This window comes from Stylophora pistillata, chromosome 2 (genome assembly GCF_964205215.1).
Source record: "Stylophora pistillata chromosome 2, jaStyPist1.2, whole genome shotgun sequence".
Classification (NCBI taxonomy): domain Eukaryota; kingdom Metazoa; phylum Cnidaria; class Anthozoa; order Scleractinia; family Pocilloporidae; genus Stylophora; species Stylophora pistillata.
In genome coordinates, this window is record NC_142520.1 from 44,192,378 (window position 1) to 44,212,848 (window position 20,471).

The window sequence follows — 20,471 nt, forward strand, 5'->3', positions numbered from 1 at the left end:
AATCATACTAACTCTTAGTAGCTGTTGTTGTTTTAGGCATTACTTTCAGTGATCATCATCACATGGAACAACTACCATCCAGCACTGTTGGTTGATCCTGGTAGAACAGTTATACTATAACACTGTAATAATTATTAGTTTACTCCCACTGCCATTGCCTTTACGTTAGCGTCCACCTTCCATGTCCCTTCCTCATACCATGTTTGGCTGCTTTTGGAATAATTTTGATGTTGGCACTAAAAATTTGCATGGTATTTTCAAACGAGTTACTTGAATAGCAAGTGTTATTCACTTTCAACAAGTATGTAAACATATTACCTTGATAAAAACTGAAGCAGTGTGGTTTGTTTCAGCTGTCAGACTGACTTCCTATGTATTAAGTTATAATAAAAATATTAACTGCATCAGAACAATTAGTGGAACATGATCACAATCAGCAAATTTTTAAATCTATCATTTACATACTTAGGGTTGGCCTGTAGAAAGAAAAGTTTGTCATCTTACAGAGTGGTCAAACCCAAGGCAATAAATTAGTCAATTATTTTTCCGGGATCCAAAACACAGCAATGTAGTGGTCAAAATAAACGTTCAAACTTTAATAGAGCTAACTAATGTTCAAGTACACAAATCTTGAGAGCCTTGACTCACAAGAATGTATTTTTTACTGGATTTATAACAAGTACTGGATGCACCTTACGAGTTCTTTCTCTTTATCTTTCAAATGATAATATTGCAGTTGTAAACCAAACTCATGTTTAATATTTTAACAGTTGTACATTCTATAACAAATTCAAAAATATTAAAAATTATTATACCTCTAAGTCAACTTCAACATTTTCTTCAGAAATGTTTTCTTTGCTTGCCTGCCCTTAATTTATGAAAAGTGAAAGCTAATGAGGTGAATAACAAGGGCCGTAAATGGTTTTCCAAAGGGTTATACAGCTACTTCCTCTTTGGTGAAACATCCCTACTTTCCTACCTTCCCCTTTTTGTAACATTAAACCCCACCTTACTCCCATTCATTTGGTATATTTCAATGTAGCATTATAGAAGTATTTTGTTAATAACACTTCATGATGTTCATGCTCTTGGGATTTGTAGTGACCTTTCACAGACAATATGGATATTTCATTCGTGTAACCACAAATTTTGTTGGACAAGATTAAGACACTAATGTAATGATAACAATAATAATAATAATTGATATTCAAACAGACTAACCTTGTTGGGGTAGATTAAGACAAAAGTAATTCTCACCAGCTGTCTCCATGGAATCATGTCCACCAGGAATCCCAGTGAAAGTCTGCGGCCCTAAAATGATGGCAATTTCCTTCTCAGAAGGAGTGAGGCTCTCTGTGCAGGGCTCAGAGTGTTTGGCTGCATTTTCATCGTCCTATAAAAAGCAATTTCATTCATAATTAAATTGCTTTACAACATGGGAGATAAGTGCACCACTCATTTCAAAGCTAGCCTAACCTCATATTCTAAATGTCCATTTCCTGTCACCCTTAACCTTCTCAGTTCTTTATTTCTGGCCTCCCTCTCCTTCTTCTTCACATTCCCTGTCATGTCTTCAGCATCAGCAACAGCATCAGCAACGTAGCCCCAAGCCCCTTTTTTCTTTTCCAATGACACTGTCTCTGAGAATTTCGCCTGAAGGATAAACTAGGGGAAAACAAAATACGCATTTAAGGACTTTTCAATACATTCACTATCTATCAACAGAAGATTTCTGATGTTATTACTTATAACAGGATACTTAGTTTAACTGTTGCCCAGTTTTAAAATTGTTTTAACCATTTGATTTATTATGTGCTGCAACATGAGTTTCATCAAAGACTACTTTCACATCATAACTATTTAATATAACTAATATCAATATAAAAACGGAACTTAGCTTACTTGATATTTTCGGTAGGCCTGAACAAGTGCCTCGCCCTTAGCTGGAGTGAATCTTGCGCTTCTCGATTTTTTCTCCGAAGACATCTTTATATTTAAAAAATTTAAATAACAATAAATTGTCACCATTAAAGTCACCGTGTTATTTTAGGGAGGCTCGAAAGGGTTTTTTTTGACCGCGCTGAGAATGAATTCCAAGATACACGCAAGCAAATTACTCGCGAGAGTAAGAAGCGATGGCGCACGCGATCAGATCCGAGTTGTAAACAAACATGGCCGCCATGAGCGTTTCAAAATTGCCGGGTACCTCTATTGTTTCCAGCGGAAGTGGTTGTTTGAGAAACAAAAATGGAAAGTTTACTTCTTGAAAGTAGGTAGGAAAATGTTTTGATGGCAGGACTTTTGCCGAAAGTGGTCTAAAAAAGTTTATTTAACGAGCTAAAGGAGGATGGCGAAGTCAACAGCCCATCAATAAAGTCGCGACGAGTGTATTCGGTACGTCTTACTTTGTTCCGCGAAAAAGTGGATACTTCTGAGTGCTATGATTCGTTTCGCATTGAATTTGATTCCTAATAAAATGAAATGACCGAGACCTTTCCTAAACAACTCACCGGAAGATGAAAAGCAAAATGAAATCATTGTTGGATCCAGGATGGTAAACATTGAAAGTATGTTATATGAACGGAAATAGAGTAGTAAATGTTGCCATTAAAAAAAAAAACAACATAATTTTCAGCAAACAAGAGATCGTAAAAATGTAGATGAGACTTTAATTCTGATTCAACCCGAAACGGTAAAATTAAAATAAAATATTCATCTTAAACTTGTGAGAAAGATTGTTGATATTTCACTCGATAAACTGTAAATTACAACTACGAAAATGCAAACTCGCATTTGTTAAGAAAGCATTGCAAAATTTGTTTTGTTTTCCATTTAAAACGAAATAATAATAGTTCACGTCCATGACAGTGGCAAAGATAAAAAAAGGAAAATGAAGCCAAGGCTTGTTCCTACCTCTAGTACCTTGAAAAATATAGAAATTCGCGAAATCTGTGACGCCCAACGAATTACTGTAGTATATGAAACCCTGATTTCCACTTAGTTTGACGCTCATGACAATCTGGAAGACGTCAAAGCAAATTCTTTTAACTCCAAATTGTTTTCGCTCCTCCACTTCAAATTGCACACAAACAATTACACGGTCAATCTTGGTAGATGTGCATCGCCGAATGAGGCCTTCGATCAAGCCATCTTCTCGGAACAACGACAGGATACCATCCGGACGTCTGATGGAAAGCTTCATCTTTCGACAAACATGGTCCAGAAGCTGGCAGAGGCTGGTTTGTCTCGTGTTACACTACAATCTCAGTACGAGAAACTCAACATTAACGGTCTCAATGTTGTACTGGTATTGGCGCCACCTTCAAAATCAACTTGTCATCATATATCGAATTCCGCAAGAGAATTCTCTCCGGAATGTTCTTACATTTCCAACTGTCGTAACAGTAAGCAGTCTGAGTCTCAAATGGTGACTTATTTTTCAGGAATGTGTAAAATCACGAAACAATGTGAATCCATCTTCAGGATGTACGATTTTTTCCGCGCTAAGGGCATCTACTGATTAATCGCGCGAACACGGATTCATCCTCGCGAAAATGAGCCCTGGAGTCAGCGGTATCGTTTAAAGCGCGTGAACGGATATAAAAGTGTGAGCTAAAATTGTAAAAACCGGAAATAAAGCTTGCTAAGTTGATGAACTAATATCTCGAAAATTAGTTCGGTGACCTACCCTGTTTTTTTGCGTACAAATTATTTTCATCATTACGCATTCCTGAAGAAAATTCAAAAAAGAATTATCCAGTGGAAAACTTTTTACATTTTAAAACAGCATTTTCCTATATAATTCAAGTTCTGCAAGTTAGTCTTTTTTTTATATCACGTATACAGATAGAGAATGTGATGATGTTAAATAAATTTGAAAAAAAAAACTAGGTCACCGACTTGGTTTTTGAGATATCTTTCAGAAAACTGAGTTTTAGAAGGTCTTTTAGAACTACTATACTGTTGCCATGGCAACAGATGGTGCCTGACGAGCCCCCTTAGAAGATTGCCCTAACATAGTGTTAAGCATATGTCAAGTCATTATCCCGATGATAAGCTTGACAGTCCTGATATCTTTTACTGATTGGCACTTACTGTTAATTGTGGAAAACCCTTTCGAGCCTCCTTAAAGTTCCGTCATATAGTGAGGAAAAGAAAAGAATAGAGTTAAATAATTAACAATAACAAGCTTGGATTAGAAACATGTAATAATAATTAAAAGAAAAACATACATACCTTTACATGTAAAAAAAGCGTTTGTTGCAAAACAACAGCCCACTTGATTGGCAGACGTACACTACGCGTTTTTTTTTTTTCTTTTCCCGCGTAAACTGAATGAAGTTGCCCGCATGGCCGCAAAGAACTCCACAAATACGTAAAGAAAAGCAATTCAACTGCGTTAAATGCATGGAATAGAACTTACCATAAATTTTAATGCACCTACCTTTAACGCCGTTGCGTTCTAAAATAATAACGTAATCATGTCATCCCTAATCGGGAAGTATGAGAACGAATCACCAGAAATGACTAGACTCCTACACAAGAACGAAATTGTCGATCGAAGTCTTCGAATTGAGCCAAAAAAGGCAAGTGATCCTCATTTTCAAGTAATATGGCTACGCAAAATGACGATCTGGAAATACTTCCGTCTAACCTCATACTAATAAGAAACAAAGCCAAAGTCCCAAGGGAAATCTGTAGTTTTGCCTCTGCTTTTCTTTCTCCAAGAATTGAATGCATAATAAAGTATGGGGTTATACGGGAATCTCGATGATCTCTCTCAATAATTGATAATTTGCTCTCCTCTGATACAACGTTAACTTTGAAGTTAAACTTCGCGGTGTTCTTCAAAAATCAGTTGCAACGACAACAATCGAACGTTGAGCCCGTCGAATACGTTATCGAATGATGAGACCGTCGAAAACTTCGCAGTGTTTTTCAAAAAGCGTCAAGGCAGCAAATATGACAGCCGAATGTCGAGACCGTCGAATACGCCATTTCTCCTTCTCTCGGGCACGAGCGTGAAGCGTGCGCTGGAGATTGGTAACAACCCGCTATTTCATCGGGCCCCGTAAATACCGGGAAAATTTACGGGTGCTTCGAGAAACGCTATTTCGGGCCCGGTAGAGTTTCCCGTTAAACATCCCGATAAGTTATCGGGCCCGGTAGTTACCGGGACTTTCGAGAAACGGGCCCCAGGGCCGTAGTACCGCGTGACACCTTAATTAACATGACTAACACGTACATAGTTAGTAGAGGGGACAATGCCCCGGTTGTTCCTTTTTTCCACTATTGTAGCCCAGTATGGAGTTGTATCGAAAAATGCCAATCTGAGAGACTCCAGAAGCTACAAAATAGGGCTGCTCGTATAATAACCAATTCTGATTATATGACGCCATCTTCTTGTTTATTACATAACCTTGGCAGGGATAGACTTGAAGAAAGGCGAACTAAACAGCTAGCGATTGCTATGTATAAGGTGGTCAATACTCACTTTCCACTTCGCCTTCATAATCTTTTTCAAACAATATCGCAAGCCAATACCTATAATTTGAGGGGCTCGGCTCATAATCTCTTTACTCCTAGACCACTCTCTGAAGCCGGAAAACGTAGCCTGCACTATCGAGGTGCTACACTATGGAACAGCCTCTAAACTACTAGCAAAACCCAGACCCGACTGTTACTGCCTTCAAAGAATCCCTGCTGACATAGCAATTGCTTTTTGTCATAATCTTAAAAATCTTTTTAGTTTTGGATTTAATAGCTCTTATTGTGTGACAAGTTGTAGTATTAGTTTTTAGTTTTAGCATTGCTGTTGGTATATAGTATTGGAATATTAGTATTAGCATAAGTTGTATAATTATATTAATTAGTAGAAATAGTGTTCGTTTTAGATTGCTTATGAATGATTATTTGCATATTTAAGTTACACGCGGCCCGATGGAAGAGCATATATTAAATGAAATTGATACCGTGTATAAATAAAGCTTATGTATGTTATGTATGTATAGTTCACCACTAAATTTTCTCCGATTGTTATTGGTTTAAATTGATCACGTGACGCTATCAGCCCATAGTGCTTGTCCGCGGAAAATACTCGGATAGATAGTACTCATCCGTGAAAAAGTTTGAATGGTTTGACGACCGCGAAGCTAGGCAGATCGGAAAAAACAGTGACTTTTCAATTCTGACAGGTATAACGTATCATTTAGCAAATGTACGAGTACAATGTCTTGTTTTAATGTCTTGTCTTGTTTTAACTCACTAGTAATTTTATTGTATTTCATTTGTATGACAACTGTGCGTATCTTTTAACTCATAATATAGTAAACTAATGCAAAACTTACAACCGCAGTAATATTTTAGTAGTAATGGAATTCTTTTATTAGCTTACAATGTGTAGTATTTACTTATTTATTACTAATACCCGCCAAGACCAGCTAATACTATATGCAGGTTGTGTAAATTGGCTTGTATTTTCCATGAAATAATAGTAAAACAGTAAATAATAATTAGTAAACGGTACGGTTGCTAATTATTGACATTTGTGACAGGCTGTATGCATGAATAAATGTTTGATCAATCTGCATTTAGTGTGTTTTGACTGTTTATCAACTGGCGCGCGGAAGAAAATTTAGTGGTGAACAATAAAGACAACAGAGTGCTTACGTCTCGGAAATATCGGTCTAATAGTTGCCCCTTCGAAATTTGATGTTCTTAAAACTAGCATATTTGCACTCGATGCCTCGCTTCTCGGGCAAATACCTGTTTTACGAACATCAAATTTCCGCGGGACAACTATCAGCCGATAGTTCCCGGACAGAAACACTCTATTGTTAAAAGAGAACATGGAGTTAAAGCTGTGGAGCTATCTGCCAGTTTGTAACATGGCGGACCAAATCCCAAACTTTTCTCTCGAGTTTTTATTCGACCCAGATGTCCTTTACGACCTAGAAGACGAAGAGAAAACGAGCTATTAGCGTCAATAGATTTAGAGGCTACTGTCAGTAATAATGCGACCCACCCGCTAGTGAGTTATGAAAACAATGAGCGAGGCGGCAACTTAAATAAGCAATTATTTGAAAACATGTCAAGTGCCGCAATAGACGACATATTACAAGAGCGCAAAAAGAGAAAACCAAAAAATCCACCAAATGGGCTATCCGAGTTTTCGAAGGTAAGTTTTTTTTTTGTAAAAAATATAATAAATACAATATGAAAACCTCGAATAGGGTGGGCGCACATTTGCTTGATCTTCTCGCCAAAAAAGACAACCAATGAAAGTGGATAATTTCAAGATTGGCTAGCACACACACGTTTCTAACCAACAACTACAACTTCCTCTCGCAAATGAATACCAAAACACCGATAAAAATCTTTTTTTTTTTCATATGACATCCGTTTTTTCCGTTTTTTTAATAGATTGGTGCAGTGAAAAAAAAAGTGGCCAAGAACCTCCAACAACAAAGAGTTTGACCTAAATCTCCGCTAATTTTACACAGAAGCACGAACAAAAGATGGTGCATTGTATTCAAGGTCATCCCTTCTTGGATTGCGAAGTGCAATTGAAAGATACCTCAACAATCCGCCATTTAACAGGGGATATCTCCACATCAAAAAGCACAGATTTCCAAGGGGAGATGACAAAACGCGGAGCCTTACTCCATGGAGTACCCTTTGGAATACCTAAACGGAGTACCCCTAAAACTCATGTAGTGGTCGAATAAAATACTTCATAAACATGGTAAATCGTATAAATGTACATATATTTAGTAAATACATTTTGAGCTTTCCCGCTCACCGATTGTCAAATTAAAGTTCTATACATCCCAATTTTTATGGGGTAGGGGGCTCTCAGTCTTACAGCTTCCCCCATTTTGGTTTTCGCGCTGTGTAATGAGTTCTTTGACTGGAAGATAAAAAAAAAAAAAACTTCATACGATAAATAAAACTCACTGTTTCGAGTTCTGCACGAGGTAAAATATTTAAACTTACTACATTTTCCAAATCAATTGTCCAGTCGGATAATTTACTGACCCATCGGTGTTTTTATTTTTTGTTTCTTTACATATCTCAATTTTATTACACTACAAATAGAAGGGCGAAGAGAAGGTCAGTTTAAACACACGAATTCCTTTTTTTGTCCTGGCTTTTATCCTCATCGCTTCACACAATTACGAAACCCACGCGGCCTTTTGTTAATAGATTGAACGCCAAACCTCTTAGAGACGCCCTACCTAAACAAGTATCTTGAAAGACGTAATACCTGCTGCCGAATGAAGGATGACCGTACTTTTGGCCTCTTGAAGATTATAAATAAAGATGGTACTCGGCCTATCAACGAAAACGTTCATGGATTACATTTAAGCCTTCTATTTGAAGTGGCCAGCAGTTTAATGTTCAATTCAAGATGGCGGTCACTTCGTGGACTGTGTCTAACTGTGACAATCATAGAGCTGGCAAGCGCAAAATACATTAAGATATGTACAGCTAAACGATTTACCATGTTTATAAAGTATTTTAACAAGGAGCCCTACTCCATGGAATAGGGCTCCGTGTTTTGTCATCTCCCGATTTCCAAGCGTCAAACAGGCTCCTCCGGAGTCAGATAAAGCTAATAAACAAGCGCGAGAACAAAGAAAACTCAAAACACAAACCTTGAATTCTAGTAGCAGATTTCCAAAAGATGAAGACGTAAAATGAAATCCGGAGAGATAATCCTTGGGGTCTTCTACGGAATATCCTGCTTCATATAACCTTGTGCTGATGTCGTCGAGGACGCGAAGGTCTACGATAGTTGACGAAGCAAAGTTTCAAGTTCTTGTTAGATGACAACGGACGGGACTACGTTTCAATGACCCATGACGGGGCTATTAATTAGGAACCATGCAGGGGGGGTTGAAAAACGCTTCCCCGCCGGTAATAGACTAACTTATGACCATTCGTAGGTGGTGAAAAATTGCAAAGAAGCAAGGATGGAGCGTACGATGGAAAACTCCGATTTCGGACTTGTAAAGGCTGTCTGTATATCGGATTTTGTTTCTATAAGAACTTCCCTCCTTTAAAGTATGGGGTGACATTCGCAATGTTTTAAATTCCAGACTTTCTTCCAGACTTCCTTCATTTTTTAGAAACTAAAAAGCGAGGAAAACGAAATAACGATTTAATTTCATTCTTTAAGTTGGACGCGTAGCTTGAACGAATTGAACGAAATATGTGATATAAGTTTGTCTCTTTTAACTTTTTACTTATTTAAAACAACAGCTGTAAAAATCTTTACTTCTGTGTGGATTAATTGTCTTCTGCTTAATATGCAGATAAATGCGATCAGTTTCTAACAGAGTAAAGGGACAATCAACATTCAGGTACTAAACATAAGAGCTTTATTACTTTCAGTTATTTTCCTATATATTAGTTTAATTCAATTCCCTCTCGCTTCCTATACTCTAGAATAATTAGGTTTAAAAGCAATAAGCATTTTTTGGTTGATGACAAATAATCTTCTTTGGCTGCACAGATGTCGATACTTTTGATAACTTTATCACAATATTTATTCCGAACTATTCTATCTCCCGCATGGTTTGCATTTTTTTCTTAGTGTTTGTGATTCTCATGTTATTCCTTTGATGCATATTACGCCGTCGTTTTCTGCGAAACAGAGACACGGAATAACTGAAACATGAATATTTTCTTTCATTACTTTTTTATTATTTCTCACAATTAAATTTTTCCATACCAACGCTAGTATATTTTCAGCAATAAAAATAGTAAGAGTTAAGGATAATGATCGACATAGAAAAGGTCTGAATTCTTCGACATACAAGAATGTGTGTTTTGTGATGATACTTTACAATGGAAATGGAAATTCTACCGAAAAGGAAACATGTTTCTTTTGCGTTTTTCCAAGTTTGACGTAAATTTGAAAGTCAAATGAACGAAAATTAGACATGAAGCAGTCAGCTTGTAAACTATAAAACAATGATATTCACAGAGTGACGGACATACAGTTATTAAAAGTAAAAGTTTACCACTCATTAAGAAATTGTAAAACAACAGACGAAAAAGAAATTAAAGCAGTCTATCTGTGGGGAGAAAAAATCCTAAATCTGTTATTCTTTTTACCTGAATATATAGATAGCGCATAATGCATACAAATCTTTTTTCTTTTGTAATTTCTTTGATGATGTGCCATGAAACATTTACTGCAAAAGTGCAATTTCTCCTTCTATCTTCAATATATGTTATAGAAACTAAAGCGGATTGGCTGTGAGAATAACGAGACTGGTTAGACCACAAAATTGCAACACTAACATTTCTCCTGCTTTTCTACATCTTAATTTATAAAACACTTTTAATAGTTTCTTGCGACGTGCGCACCATAAATGATATAACAAGATGACTTATGCATTTCAAAATTATAGGGAAGAGATCGAAACATCTGTCCTTTAAAGAGCAATGGGCATTCCTTGCCAAAAAGAACGAATAGTGATGGTTTTCGAATTACTGATGAATTTTGAAATTGATGAATAACCTGACTATTTTATTACGAGCTCTTTTTATCCAAAGGCGGCGAGCTTTCCTTCTTTTATTGCTAGATATCTACACTATCAGTACAAATGTTGATCCTGTTTATGAATATATGCTCCGTGTTCTGCTTAAACATAGCTTCTAAAATATTTCCTCACAGCGAAGTATGTTTAATCAAGTTGATTTCTTTCAGTTTTTGACCAGAGTATCTGTGACCTATGCTCTAGATGTGCATTTTACGCCTAGCTAGCTGTCAAAACAAGGACAACACAAAAATTAGTGAAACTTGAATAAATTTATGACAAAACTTTAACTAATTCACGAAAGTCTCATTTCCCCCACTAACATCGCTGTATTGTCAAGAACAATGGTGTTGAGAAGTTTGGAAAACGATCAAACTGATCGAATAAAAAAGTCAAATAATACTTACGTGAGAGAACAAAACAAGAAGCAGGCAGCTTGTAAGAAATAAGAAAAAAATAACAGCTGATTGGTGGATAAAAGGATAACTAATCCACAACGCTAGGATTTCGATTTATGTATTTCAAAATTCTAAAGATATCATCAATTTTTTTTTTTTTTTTTTTTTTTGCGTGAGGGGATAGAAAACACTACAGGCGAAATAAGAGGCAGTTTGTTGATAAGAAAGAGAATTCATACCATGTTCTCTATTTTTTTTTACTTCATATGATAAATACACGATACGAATACAATATTTTAATTTGCGCATCTGTTAGGATTTTGTTCAGCGTTTCAAAAGAAATAAAAAAGCACCGTTATATTTGTTTAGAGGTTGTAAAGCACCAAACAAGGTATGGAATGTGGAGAGTTCTCCTTGTTGCAGGCCTTGCTTTCGTCTGATATGAGGAATATAATATGCTTATGGAAATTTATCTCAATGCATTTGAATCAAAATATATTTGTTATCGATCGCTATGAATCACCAATTAATTTTCTCGTATGATGCACGATCCTCGCAGTAGAGAGCGCTATTTATGCAATAGCGAAAATCAGACCTGAAAATAATCAGGCCTGTACGGGATTCGAACTCTACTGCGAGGATCGTGCATCATACGTATTTAATACCGCACTTCAAAATATATGAACTTCATATATACATTGTATCTGATTTATCATCACGGGTTTATTACGAATCAACTTAACGACCTGTTCCCAGTTGGCTTATTATCTCAATTGGTAGAGCGCTGCACTAGTATCGCAGAGGTCAGTGGTTCGAATCCCGTACAGGCCTGATTATTTTCAGGTCTGATTTTCGCTATTGCATAAATAGCGCTCTCTACTGCGAGGATCGTGCATCATACGTATTTAATACCGTAGTTCAAAATATATGAACTTCATATATTCATTGTATCTGAATTATTTTTTTAACGGTTCATTTCGTAACTGAATTCTAAGCTAATAGCTCAATGATTACATTAAAATTCTTGTTTCTCACTTCGGTACGTTGTTAAGTGGTCTTTTAATGAGAACTGAGAGAATTAACGATAAAAAACGACGTTTCGGTGTCATCATGACGCCATTGTCAAGGAGAAATAAAAATTACAAAATTTGCGGCAAGGTGTAACACTAAGTTAGCATAAATATGTTAGGAGCTAATTATACAAATAATTTTGCGCGAATTGAATCGCTTTGCAAGTTCAGAGTGGGTTTTAGGTCTCTGATGAAAAGCATTTCGTTCACCAAACAATCGAACTTGTTACTACATTTTTTCAGAATGCTAAAACGTTTCAGTAAGTCTTTCGGGACTTCGCTGTGCCGTTCGTGGTAGTGTTTATATATTTAAGATGCCTTTCGTTTAATCATATCTGTCGCTCTCAATACGGTAGAAATGTTAGATTTGAAAGCAGTAGAAATTTGTTGTTCTTAACAAATTAGCTTCTTTGGTTTTACAGATGTCGATCCTTTCGATGAGTTTATTTTTGCTATGGTTGTCCCCACAATATCTTAAATATTCTAGCTCCCGGACTTTTTAAAAGCAACGTACTTCGATTCGCTGATTTTTCTTTTCCTAGAAATGCCTGAGACCTTTTTTTTTTTTTTGACATAGCCCTTCACGTTATCGATCAAAATCGCATTTCTCCTTACCAAAATCGGTATATTTTTAGGAAAGAATGATGTTGAGAATTCAGGATCATTTATGATAGACTCGGAAGAGTCCAAATCCTTCGACAAAGACACAAATCATTAGAAGTAAGTGTGAAAGTGTAGTGTGATCGTCCGGGTGAGTGTAGTCCTGAGAAGGAATGTTGTCGGTGGTAGTGACTGACGTTTCGACAAACTGTGCGGAGGTCATCATCAGAGTCAAGTAGTAGTAAGACACTCGGTAATCAATTAGTAGCAAGACATTCGGTAGGCGATTAGTGGTAAGACACTCGGTAGTCGATTAGTGGTAAGACACTCGGAAATAGTTCACAAGAATGTGTACTTTCCATTCGGTAATTTACATTGGAAATGCTAAAATTTTATGGAAACCGGCGGAAAATTGGAACTCAAATGTCATCAAGCAGTCAGTTTGTGAACGATGAAAATTGTCTTCACCGAGTAACGGAAATGATCATTTGAAAAAGAACAACTGTAAATATTGCTTCTCTTCGATTTACCTAAAAATTTGAAATCAAACCTTTATACCTTCTGTTATTAAGGGGGAAGGCTGGAAGAAATAAGGAAAGCAGGTTTGAGGGAAAATATTAACTCATTTGTCAAATATTTTCCCTTATATCAAAAACGTTCGACACGTTTTTTGATTTTATACTGTGCAACAATTAGTACAGTGCAGTGATCAAAGTGTAACTTCTCTTTCTACTTCCAATGCAATGTAACCGGTCGGTTGGATGCAAGAATTAAGAGACTGCTTATTTTGAAGAGTATTCAGTCGGACAAAAAAAATTTGCGAAACTGACGTTTCTTAAACTTTCCTAATAATCAAAGAATGCTTTTGAATAGATTTCTTGCGACGTTGTAGGTCGAAAAGGTTAAGAATAGATGACTGGTTTATTTTGAAGTCATGCAAATTAAAGAAGAGAAAAGATCAGAGCATCTGCCGCTCGAAGGAGCAGTGGCCGCTCTTTTGCCAAAGAGAAAGAATTACAACGGTTTTCTAATTGCTGCAGATACATCTTAGGCAAATAAATAACCCAATTACCCAGTTCTTTATTACGAGGTCTTTTTATGAAAGCGGTCAGCCATCTTTCTTGCATCATGACTAACTTGTCACTAAAGATGTTCATCCTGTTGATGAATATGCAATGTATTTTTACAACAACTGAACCTATAACATATTTCTCCACCAATTCCACCACAACCGGTATTGTATTCCTTTTCGCTTTTAATCGAAGTAACAGTAAGTTGCGCATTAAAATGCGTTTTACACGGTGTTAAAACATTCGGGATAAAAAGAAACAATTTGTCATTAACAGCGCGTGCACTCTGCTAAGTCTTCCAAAACTTTAAATATCCCATTGATTTTCTTGCTAAGGAAGTTGTAAAACACCTTATGGACTATGAGAAGTAGTTTTTTTAACAAGAACCTTATTCTAACTAAATTCAATGAGCACTTCACAATTACTCATCTTTTCTTTCGTGGAAGAATTAAACATACACGAACATCTGTTCCTATTTGAATAAAGACAGTTTCCTTGAGTATTTCTGAATTATGTATTTCAAATGTTTGCCTTATATCCACATTGAAGGATTTTGAATTCCAAAATAAGTACTTCAGCTTTTAGTAATATTAAGTAATCAACATATCATTTTTCCTATCAGTAATAGAACATTTTCGAGCAGACGCCTAGTCACAACAAAGGAAGGCGTCGAAGCGGGTAGTCAGTCTACGTGAACGTTCTAAAATAATCAATAAGTTTATTAGAATTCACCAACAATCTGGAGCAAGCAAGTTTGATCTTTTTTCTCTGGCTCAGTAATATTACAAGAGCAAAAACTTACCGAACAGTAGTACTTGAATAAGATTATAATGGTGCTAAATGTAAGAATATTTTTTTGCAAACGGTTTGAAAGTCAGTTAGCTATAAATCAAGAGAAGAATGCTGTTGTTTCATTTAAATTAAAAGGGAAAACAACACTGTTTATTTCATAGCGTTTCATTTCGTGAACCACTTTTAGGATCGACCAGTCGCCTCTAGCTGCACATTGCTTCAGAAAAGTCCTCGCTCCCTAAAAAAAAATATCCATATTTTAAGTAATTTGAGGTTGGTTCGAGTTGGATTTAACGCATTCATCGTCAAGCGCAACAATTTTGTGATAGAAGAAAAAAAGGAATAAAATGATTCTGACCTTTGTATAGCTTTTTCTGCTTTTTATTTTTCTGCTCCTTTTTCCTAATGGTTGAGTCATGCAAAGGTGTATCAAATGTCTCTCTGGATCTGAGTGACAACTTCTCGAAGATGGTGGTCGTAAGTTGAACATTCTGTCAATAGATTTGACGTGAATTAAAATTTCGAAATAGCTTTTTAAAACTAAAGTGTAGTACTAAATGTGAACAAGAGAAATTCATGTTAATACCCCCCCCCCGCCCCCTATTTTATTCTTGTACAAAATTTGACATGGAGCGTTTCTTTTTTTTAGAAGAGATAGCTTTAGATGTGTTTTACTGAATTGCACGGAAGGCAGTTAGTCCTTCGGTGACTGAGCCGCTCTCCTTTGAGCAAGTTATATATTTTACGGTATACGTTACCAAGTGATGACTTAATTTACTTATCAAAATCATTGAATCTACCAGTGAAATACACCATGCGAAACTTAGTCCCTCTACTATTATAATCATGGAAAAAGAAATGTTGAAGACACAGACTGGCCTTTTAAACTGGTGAATGCAAATGATATCAACTGAATTTGAAGTGCCCAATATTTTATGGTTGCACTATTTATATGTTTGTCTGTTTGAGCCCTTCTGTTCCACTTTCAGCACCACTTTTAATTCAAACACCTTTCTTTTATTCTCAAGACTATTACGGAGTAAGTTCATGCTTTGATAAACAAAGGAAAACCAATATTTAACACAGCATTGCTCTGAGCATCCCGTACTGTGCATAAATATCATGTAATCAGGCAAATAAACGTGCGCGCATTCCTAGAACACGGTATTGTTTTTCAATAAATGGACCAAAATCTTGCAAAATCTTGGTGTAAAAATTATCCCCTTTAAATTTGAGAAATTAAAAAAATAATAATAATAATCGAAGGGGAAAATGATGTAGCTAAAAGAGTGCACGAGGCCCGTTTCTTGAGGATGCAAATTATGACCTTGAAAGCAACGAGTCTAGCAACGTTTTGAGTCGATGGCGTTTAAAATTGCGTGATTTTACCACAAATTACATATTAAATTGCTACGTACTCTCGAGAATTTCTTCCAACAAGTTCTTTTCAAGTGGTTTTTAAAAACTCAGCTAGCTTTTAACTACTGGAAAATGTACGGGAACCGATGAAACGACCCGCGTGATTAGTGTCAGTACAAATATAAATGTATGTTTGGCCCATCACATCTCTTTAACAAGCGCGGTGACCTATCTTTTATTTATTTATTTATTTTTTAAACAGACATTAGTAGAGAAAATTTAAGGAAAGTTAAAACAAATGGTTCGATAAATTTTCTCACTTCAGAAATACCTTTAGCTGACCCTTACGAAACTAACGAATATCACTTCTTTGTTAATACGTTTTTCGGCTTTAACGGAACGGGAAACACTGCTCATGGATCTATGGAAGTAAAATCACCAACTCGATAGGAGTTCTACTCAAGAGAACTTGTGTATGAATTAAAAAGTTGGGGAAAAGGACAAAATTTAATACTTAAAACTTTACTTCTTCAGCAAACGAAGTGGAAGACATTGTGATGGTATTCTCAATGGTCAAGTGGAGTTTCATCCTTGTTTTCTGTAAGCACTTCAGTCGTACATAATAGTTGTCTAAAGTGTTGGCTATCACGATGTACACTACAGTTGTTGCCTGATGGGAGCAGAAAGGAGCCCTACGGGTAGTGCTAGTGCGTAGGAAGGGAGATGATGAGTGTGACCCTAGCAGACTTTTCTTGGTCCTTATCATTTAGCAATGCTTTATTTCAACTATCATTTGTTTTGGTGTAAACTAAATAATTTATTTCTTGCAGTTGTCGCAGTTCGGTTGAAGTATTCTCTACGTGTACAAGGATGGGAAAGAGTCCCTTGGTTTAGGGAAACATATGTTCTCTCGGTTCCAAAAGGGAACTACGTGCAACTGCACTTTACCATGAGCAACACACCAGACCTTCGACTTCCATGTCTGGGGGGTATCTATCTTGAGGTTCGTGATGGTAATAATCAGACAGCCAATGCTCTTGGTGTACTCTGTGGGGAGTACAGAACTGGCGTAGAGCGTTCGGCCAGTGGACGATACATGTGGTTGAAATTTTTTCCGTATAATCACTATAATTTCACTGCATTCTACACTGGTAGATCCCTGAATGAAAAAGGCATGAATTTATCTTCTTATACTTTTGTAATTATTTATAAGGACAACTAGCCTTTTTAATATAGATCAAATAGTATTAAGTGGCTCTAATAACTCTTATATCACTCGTACGTTTTCCTCAGTAGTAGAGCTTATCATAATTTCCGAGTTAAACGACTTCAATTCCCAGGTAAACACGAACAGTCGAACAGGCAGAGCGAAAAATAAAAAATGGTAAAAGAGGAAGATAGAGTTCCTATATTTATTCAGCCTGAACAATAACTTTTGCCAGAATTAAAGTATCTTTTTTAAATATGCATGCAGAGTGTCTTAATTACTTCATGCCCATAATTTTACATGGTTTTCTATTCCAGTATACTTTACTAAGATTGCTCTTACAATTGATTACTTCAAAGAGACTTTTTCTGATCCATCGTCCTGTTTAGTCGCTCCAATCATGCTCGAAGTACCAAAGACGCAGTCTGTATCTTGGAAGAAAAACTCCAGCTTGTGGTGCCCAGTGGAAGGTGCGCCAGCTCCATACATTGTATGGAGAAAAAACGGAGTTGTTGTCCAAAACAGTACCAGTGTAAAGTACGAGCTTCTTGTCACAACAGAAAACAATGTGAATTACAGCTGCGAAGTACGAAGAGCTGAAAAGATATTAAAGAGAGAGATCAGCCTCAGGATTGAAGGTGAGTTGCTTTCATAATTTTTCAGGAGAACTGTGTCAGTTTTTTCATAATTGGATTGTCTTAGCCTGTATTATTTTAATTTTTGTTCTTTTCCTTGCAAGCAATTTGTTTTCCCTGTCAAATGTTGATGAGGTTGTTCTAAAAAAAAAAAAAGAACACACAAATGGAAGGAGAGAGAAATGTCAAATTCATACGCGGAATATATATATATATTTTTTCTTAAATGGCTATTTCATGGCTTTTAAGAAAGATTCACTACTAGAAGAAGTTATTCCAGGGATTGCCGAATTCGAAAAATTTAAGTTAAACCCCTGAGGTTTAATTTGGGCTTTTCGATTCATTTTGATCTCCCCATCCTCAACCATGCTCGTTACTTTTAAGGTAATTGCTAGAGTCTACCTCTTCAGTGGTTGTTTACCTTAGCAAATTAACAATCAAGATAACGTTTCATTCTATTTAAAATTTGAAGCTTTCGATGAAAACCTCCATTTTAACAGTTTTTCGTCCCACATATTTAGAGTGCCCAGATCCTTGCGAATGTAACACCTTCAATGGAACCATCTTCACTGTAAATTGTAATGGAAAAAAACTTTCCTCATTTCAATGGAAAGTTCCACTTGCTGCGGTAAAATTGTGAGTATAATTACACAAGTTTAAAACCGAAGGAGAGTAGAGCCAACAGAATGCTTCAATCGCCTCTCTTTCCCATTATGTCTCACTCCCAAAGAAATGCCTCTCAAGTTGTCATCGGACTCAGGCCAACAGGTTTCCGAAGGATTACTTTGCATGCAACACAACGAATGGTCGAGTCATGGGATTTCGTTTGGATTACAATCTGCAACACAGAATTGGGTTAAACCTCTTGGGGTCTTTGAAAGAAAATAACCTGGAAACATTTGGCTCCAGAAAAAGGCTATTAACCCTGAGTTGGTCCTCTCCCATGAGCTGTTATGTGCAATGCGCATGCCACAAATCTTGTATATTAAAGAACCTGCGTGTAGCTGAAAAAATAAGATGGACATTGATCATGAAAGGTTTGCTTATTGGGATACATCGGACATCGTACAGTCGGAGCTTTTACATTACATTGCAAGTGGCAGTAATTTAGTGAAGTGGGTCAAAGAAGCTCATGATACACTTAATTAGTACAGTTAAGTAAAAGCTGCTTATGGCTCATCTAGGTAGGTCTTAGCCAAGTTTCGTGCGGCACGAAACAACAAGGAGGACATATATTAAAACCCCCTTCTGGATGGAATGCTAATCCATCAATGCAAGAGTTACCCCTCAGCATGTTATCAAAATTTCCTTGATGGGTCACCTGTACCCATTAATACTTCTGGGTGGAAAGAAGTACTTAACAATACAATAACCCAGCTCGCTAACCGTTTCTCTACTCTATAGCACAGGTTGGAGTAATATATTGATAAGGAATTTTGAATTAGTTTGTATTAATCCATGTCCCCGTATTTCGCATAAATTCTTATCAGGAACTTGAGTGACAACGAGCTGACTGACTTGCCACAAGACATTTTCAGAAATAACACCCAACTGGAGGCACTGTAAGCTAAGACTCTCCTCCTTAATATAATGATAAATAAAAGTATCTCCTTTATACGTATATAACCAGCTTGTGACAATTTTACAGGGAATTGGAAAACAACCAGCTACAGGACTTGCCACAAGACATATTCAGTGCAAACACAAAGCTGAAGGGCCTGTAAGTTTCAACTTGTTTGGGTCACAAAATGATGCTTTTTTCTTACTATAATTACACCTTATAAGAAGAACGAATGGCAATCTTGCTAAAAGATCCATGCGTATGACAGCTGTTCTTTATAATGTAAAATTTTTACATCCAAACCCTCACGTCATAGTGTTTCTCTCCTTATACCCACAAAAAAGAATATAACTGTTACGATCCGACCGGGTACTGTTCTCAGGAGCAGAGCTACAGTACACGGGCTTCATTGAGAAATGTTTTTTTTCTATTACTGTGGGTGAAGAAACCCTCAAAAGTAAAAGAAGGACTTTTAATAAAAACATCAGAATATTAAATGTTTGCTGAAATATTTCTTGCAAAATATCCACACAAGGACGATCACCCAGAACAAAGGAAGGAACAATAGCGCGGTATCACCCTTATTTTCCTCGTAACCCACCATCCTGATAATGAGGATATTACAGTGTTCACGGCAAACAGTTATTCCTCAATATAAATGCTCCACGATCTCTCTTGAAATGAAAAAAGACTCTTCTTACAACATCAAGCTCACTGGCTGATATCATCGTGGAATTTGAGGGATATTGCTGTTATTAGGTTGCAGTTCCTTCAAAATATTTCAGGATGAGTTAATTTTTAATCATTTTTTGGTTTTTGTCTTGGCGTATGTATTTTAACGATTCCTCATTAGGCTATTAAGAAAAAACCTGCTGAAGACGTTACCACAAGACATTTTCCGCAACAATACTCAGCTGGAGGTGCTGTGAGTTACCATCGTTTTACGAAGATCGTATTTTTAGTTACAGTATGAGGAAATTGAAAAAGGACGATTTTAATGGGTCCTTGTTTCCTACACTGAATCGCAACATTGTCTAAACCGTGACCTTTACAGGAGACGAGTAATTGTAGCGGCTGAGAAAAAGCGCGTCCTTAACAGCTGAGATCTAAGAGCAGCAAATTTCATTAATGGATGAAAATTGGGATAAAGTTAAGACCGCATACATAATGTTTGTGCATATAATTGCGCTCGGATAAATGTGCTCAGGTGATACTCTTCAGGAGTGATA

The 20,471-nt window shown here is 36.5% G+C and overlaps 2 protein-coding genes across 2 annotated transcripts in view; one reads left to right on the forward strand and one right to left on the reverse strand.

The window, feature by feature from the left end:
* The window catches only part of LOC148739730 (uncharacterized), a 14,367-nt gene extending 12,324 nt beyond the window's left edge, over window positions 1-2,043 (reverse strand). Inside the window, exons 1-5 of the mRNA XM_088750061.1 lie at window positions 1,903-2,043; window positions 1,477-1,665; window positions 1,258-1,393; window positions 816-868; window positions 319-369 (exon numbers count right to left, since the gene is read on the reverse strand). Coding sequence (XP_088606187.1) covers window positions 319-369; window positions 816-868; window positions 1,258-1,393; window positions 1,477-1,665; window positions 1,903-2,028 — 555 coding nt within the window. The 5' untranslated portion in view covers window positions 2,029-2,043. The remainder of the gene's footprint in view (window positions 1-318; window positions 370-815; window positions 869-1,257; window positions 1,394-1,476; window positions 1,666-1,902) is intronic.
* Window positions 2,044-16,368: 14,325 nt separating this feature from the next.
* On the forward strand, window positions 16,369-19,224 carry LOC148739731 (uncharacterized). Its single transcript, XM_088750107.1, has 3 exons — window positions 16,369-16,439; window positions 16,670-17,684; window positions 18,203-19,224. Exons 2-3 carry the CDS (start codon window positions 17,447-17,449, stop codon window positions 18,319-18,321), a joined length of 357 nt encoding a protein of 118 aa, XP_088606233.1. The 5' UTR covers window positions 16,369-16,439; window positions 16,670-17,446; the 3' UTR covers window positions 18,322-19,224.
* Window positions 19,225-20,471: the final 1,247 nt, after the last annotated feature.

Excerpts from the sequence above, each read along its gene's own strand:
- LOC148739731 (XM_088750107.1), top strand. The coding sequence starts at position 17,447 with ATGCTCGAAGTACCAAAGACGCAGTCTGTATCTTGGAAGAAAAACTCC. Across the intron at positions 17,685-18,202 it reads GATCAGCCTCAGGATTGAAG|AGTGCCCAGATCCTTGCGAA; the intron begins GTGAGTTGCTTT and ends CCACATATTTAG.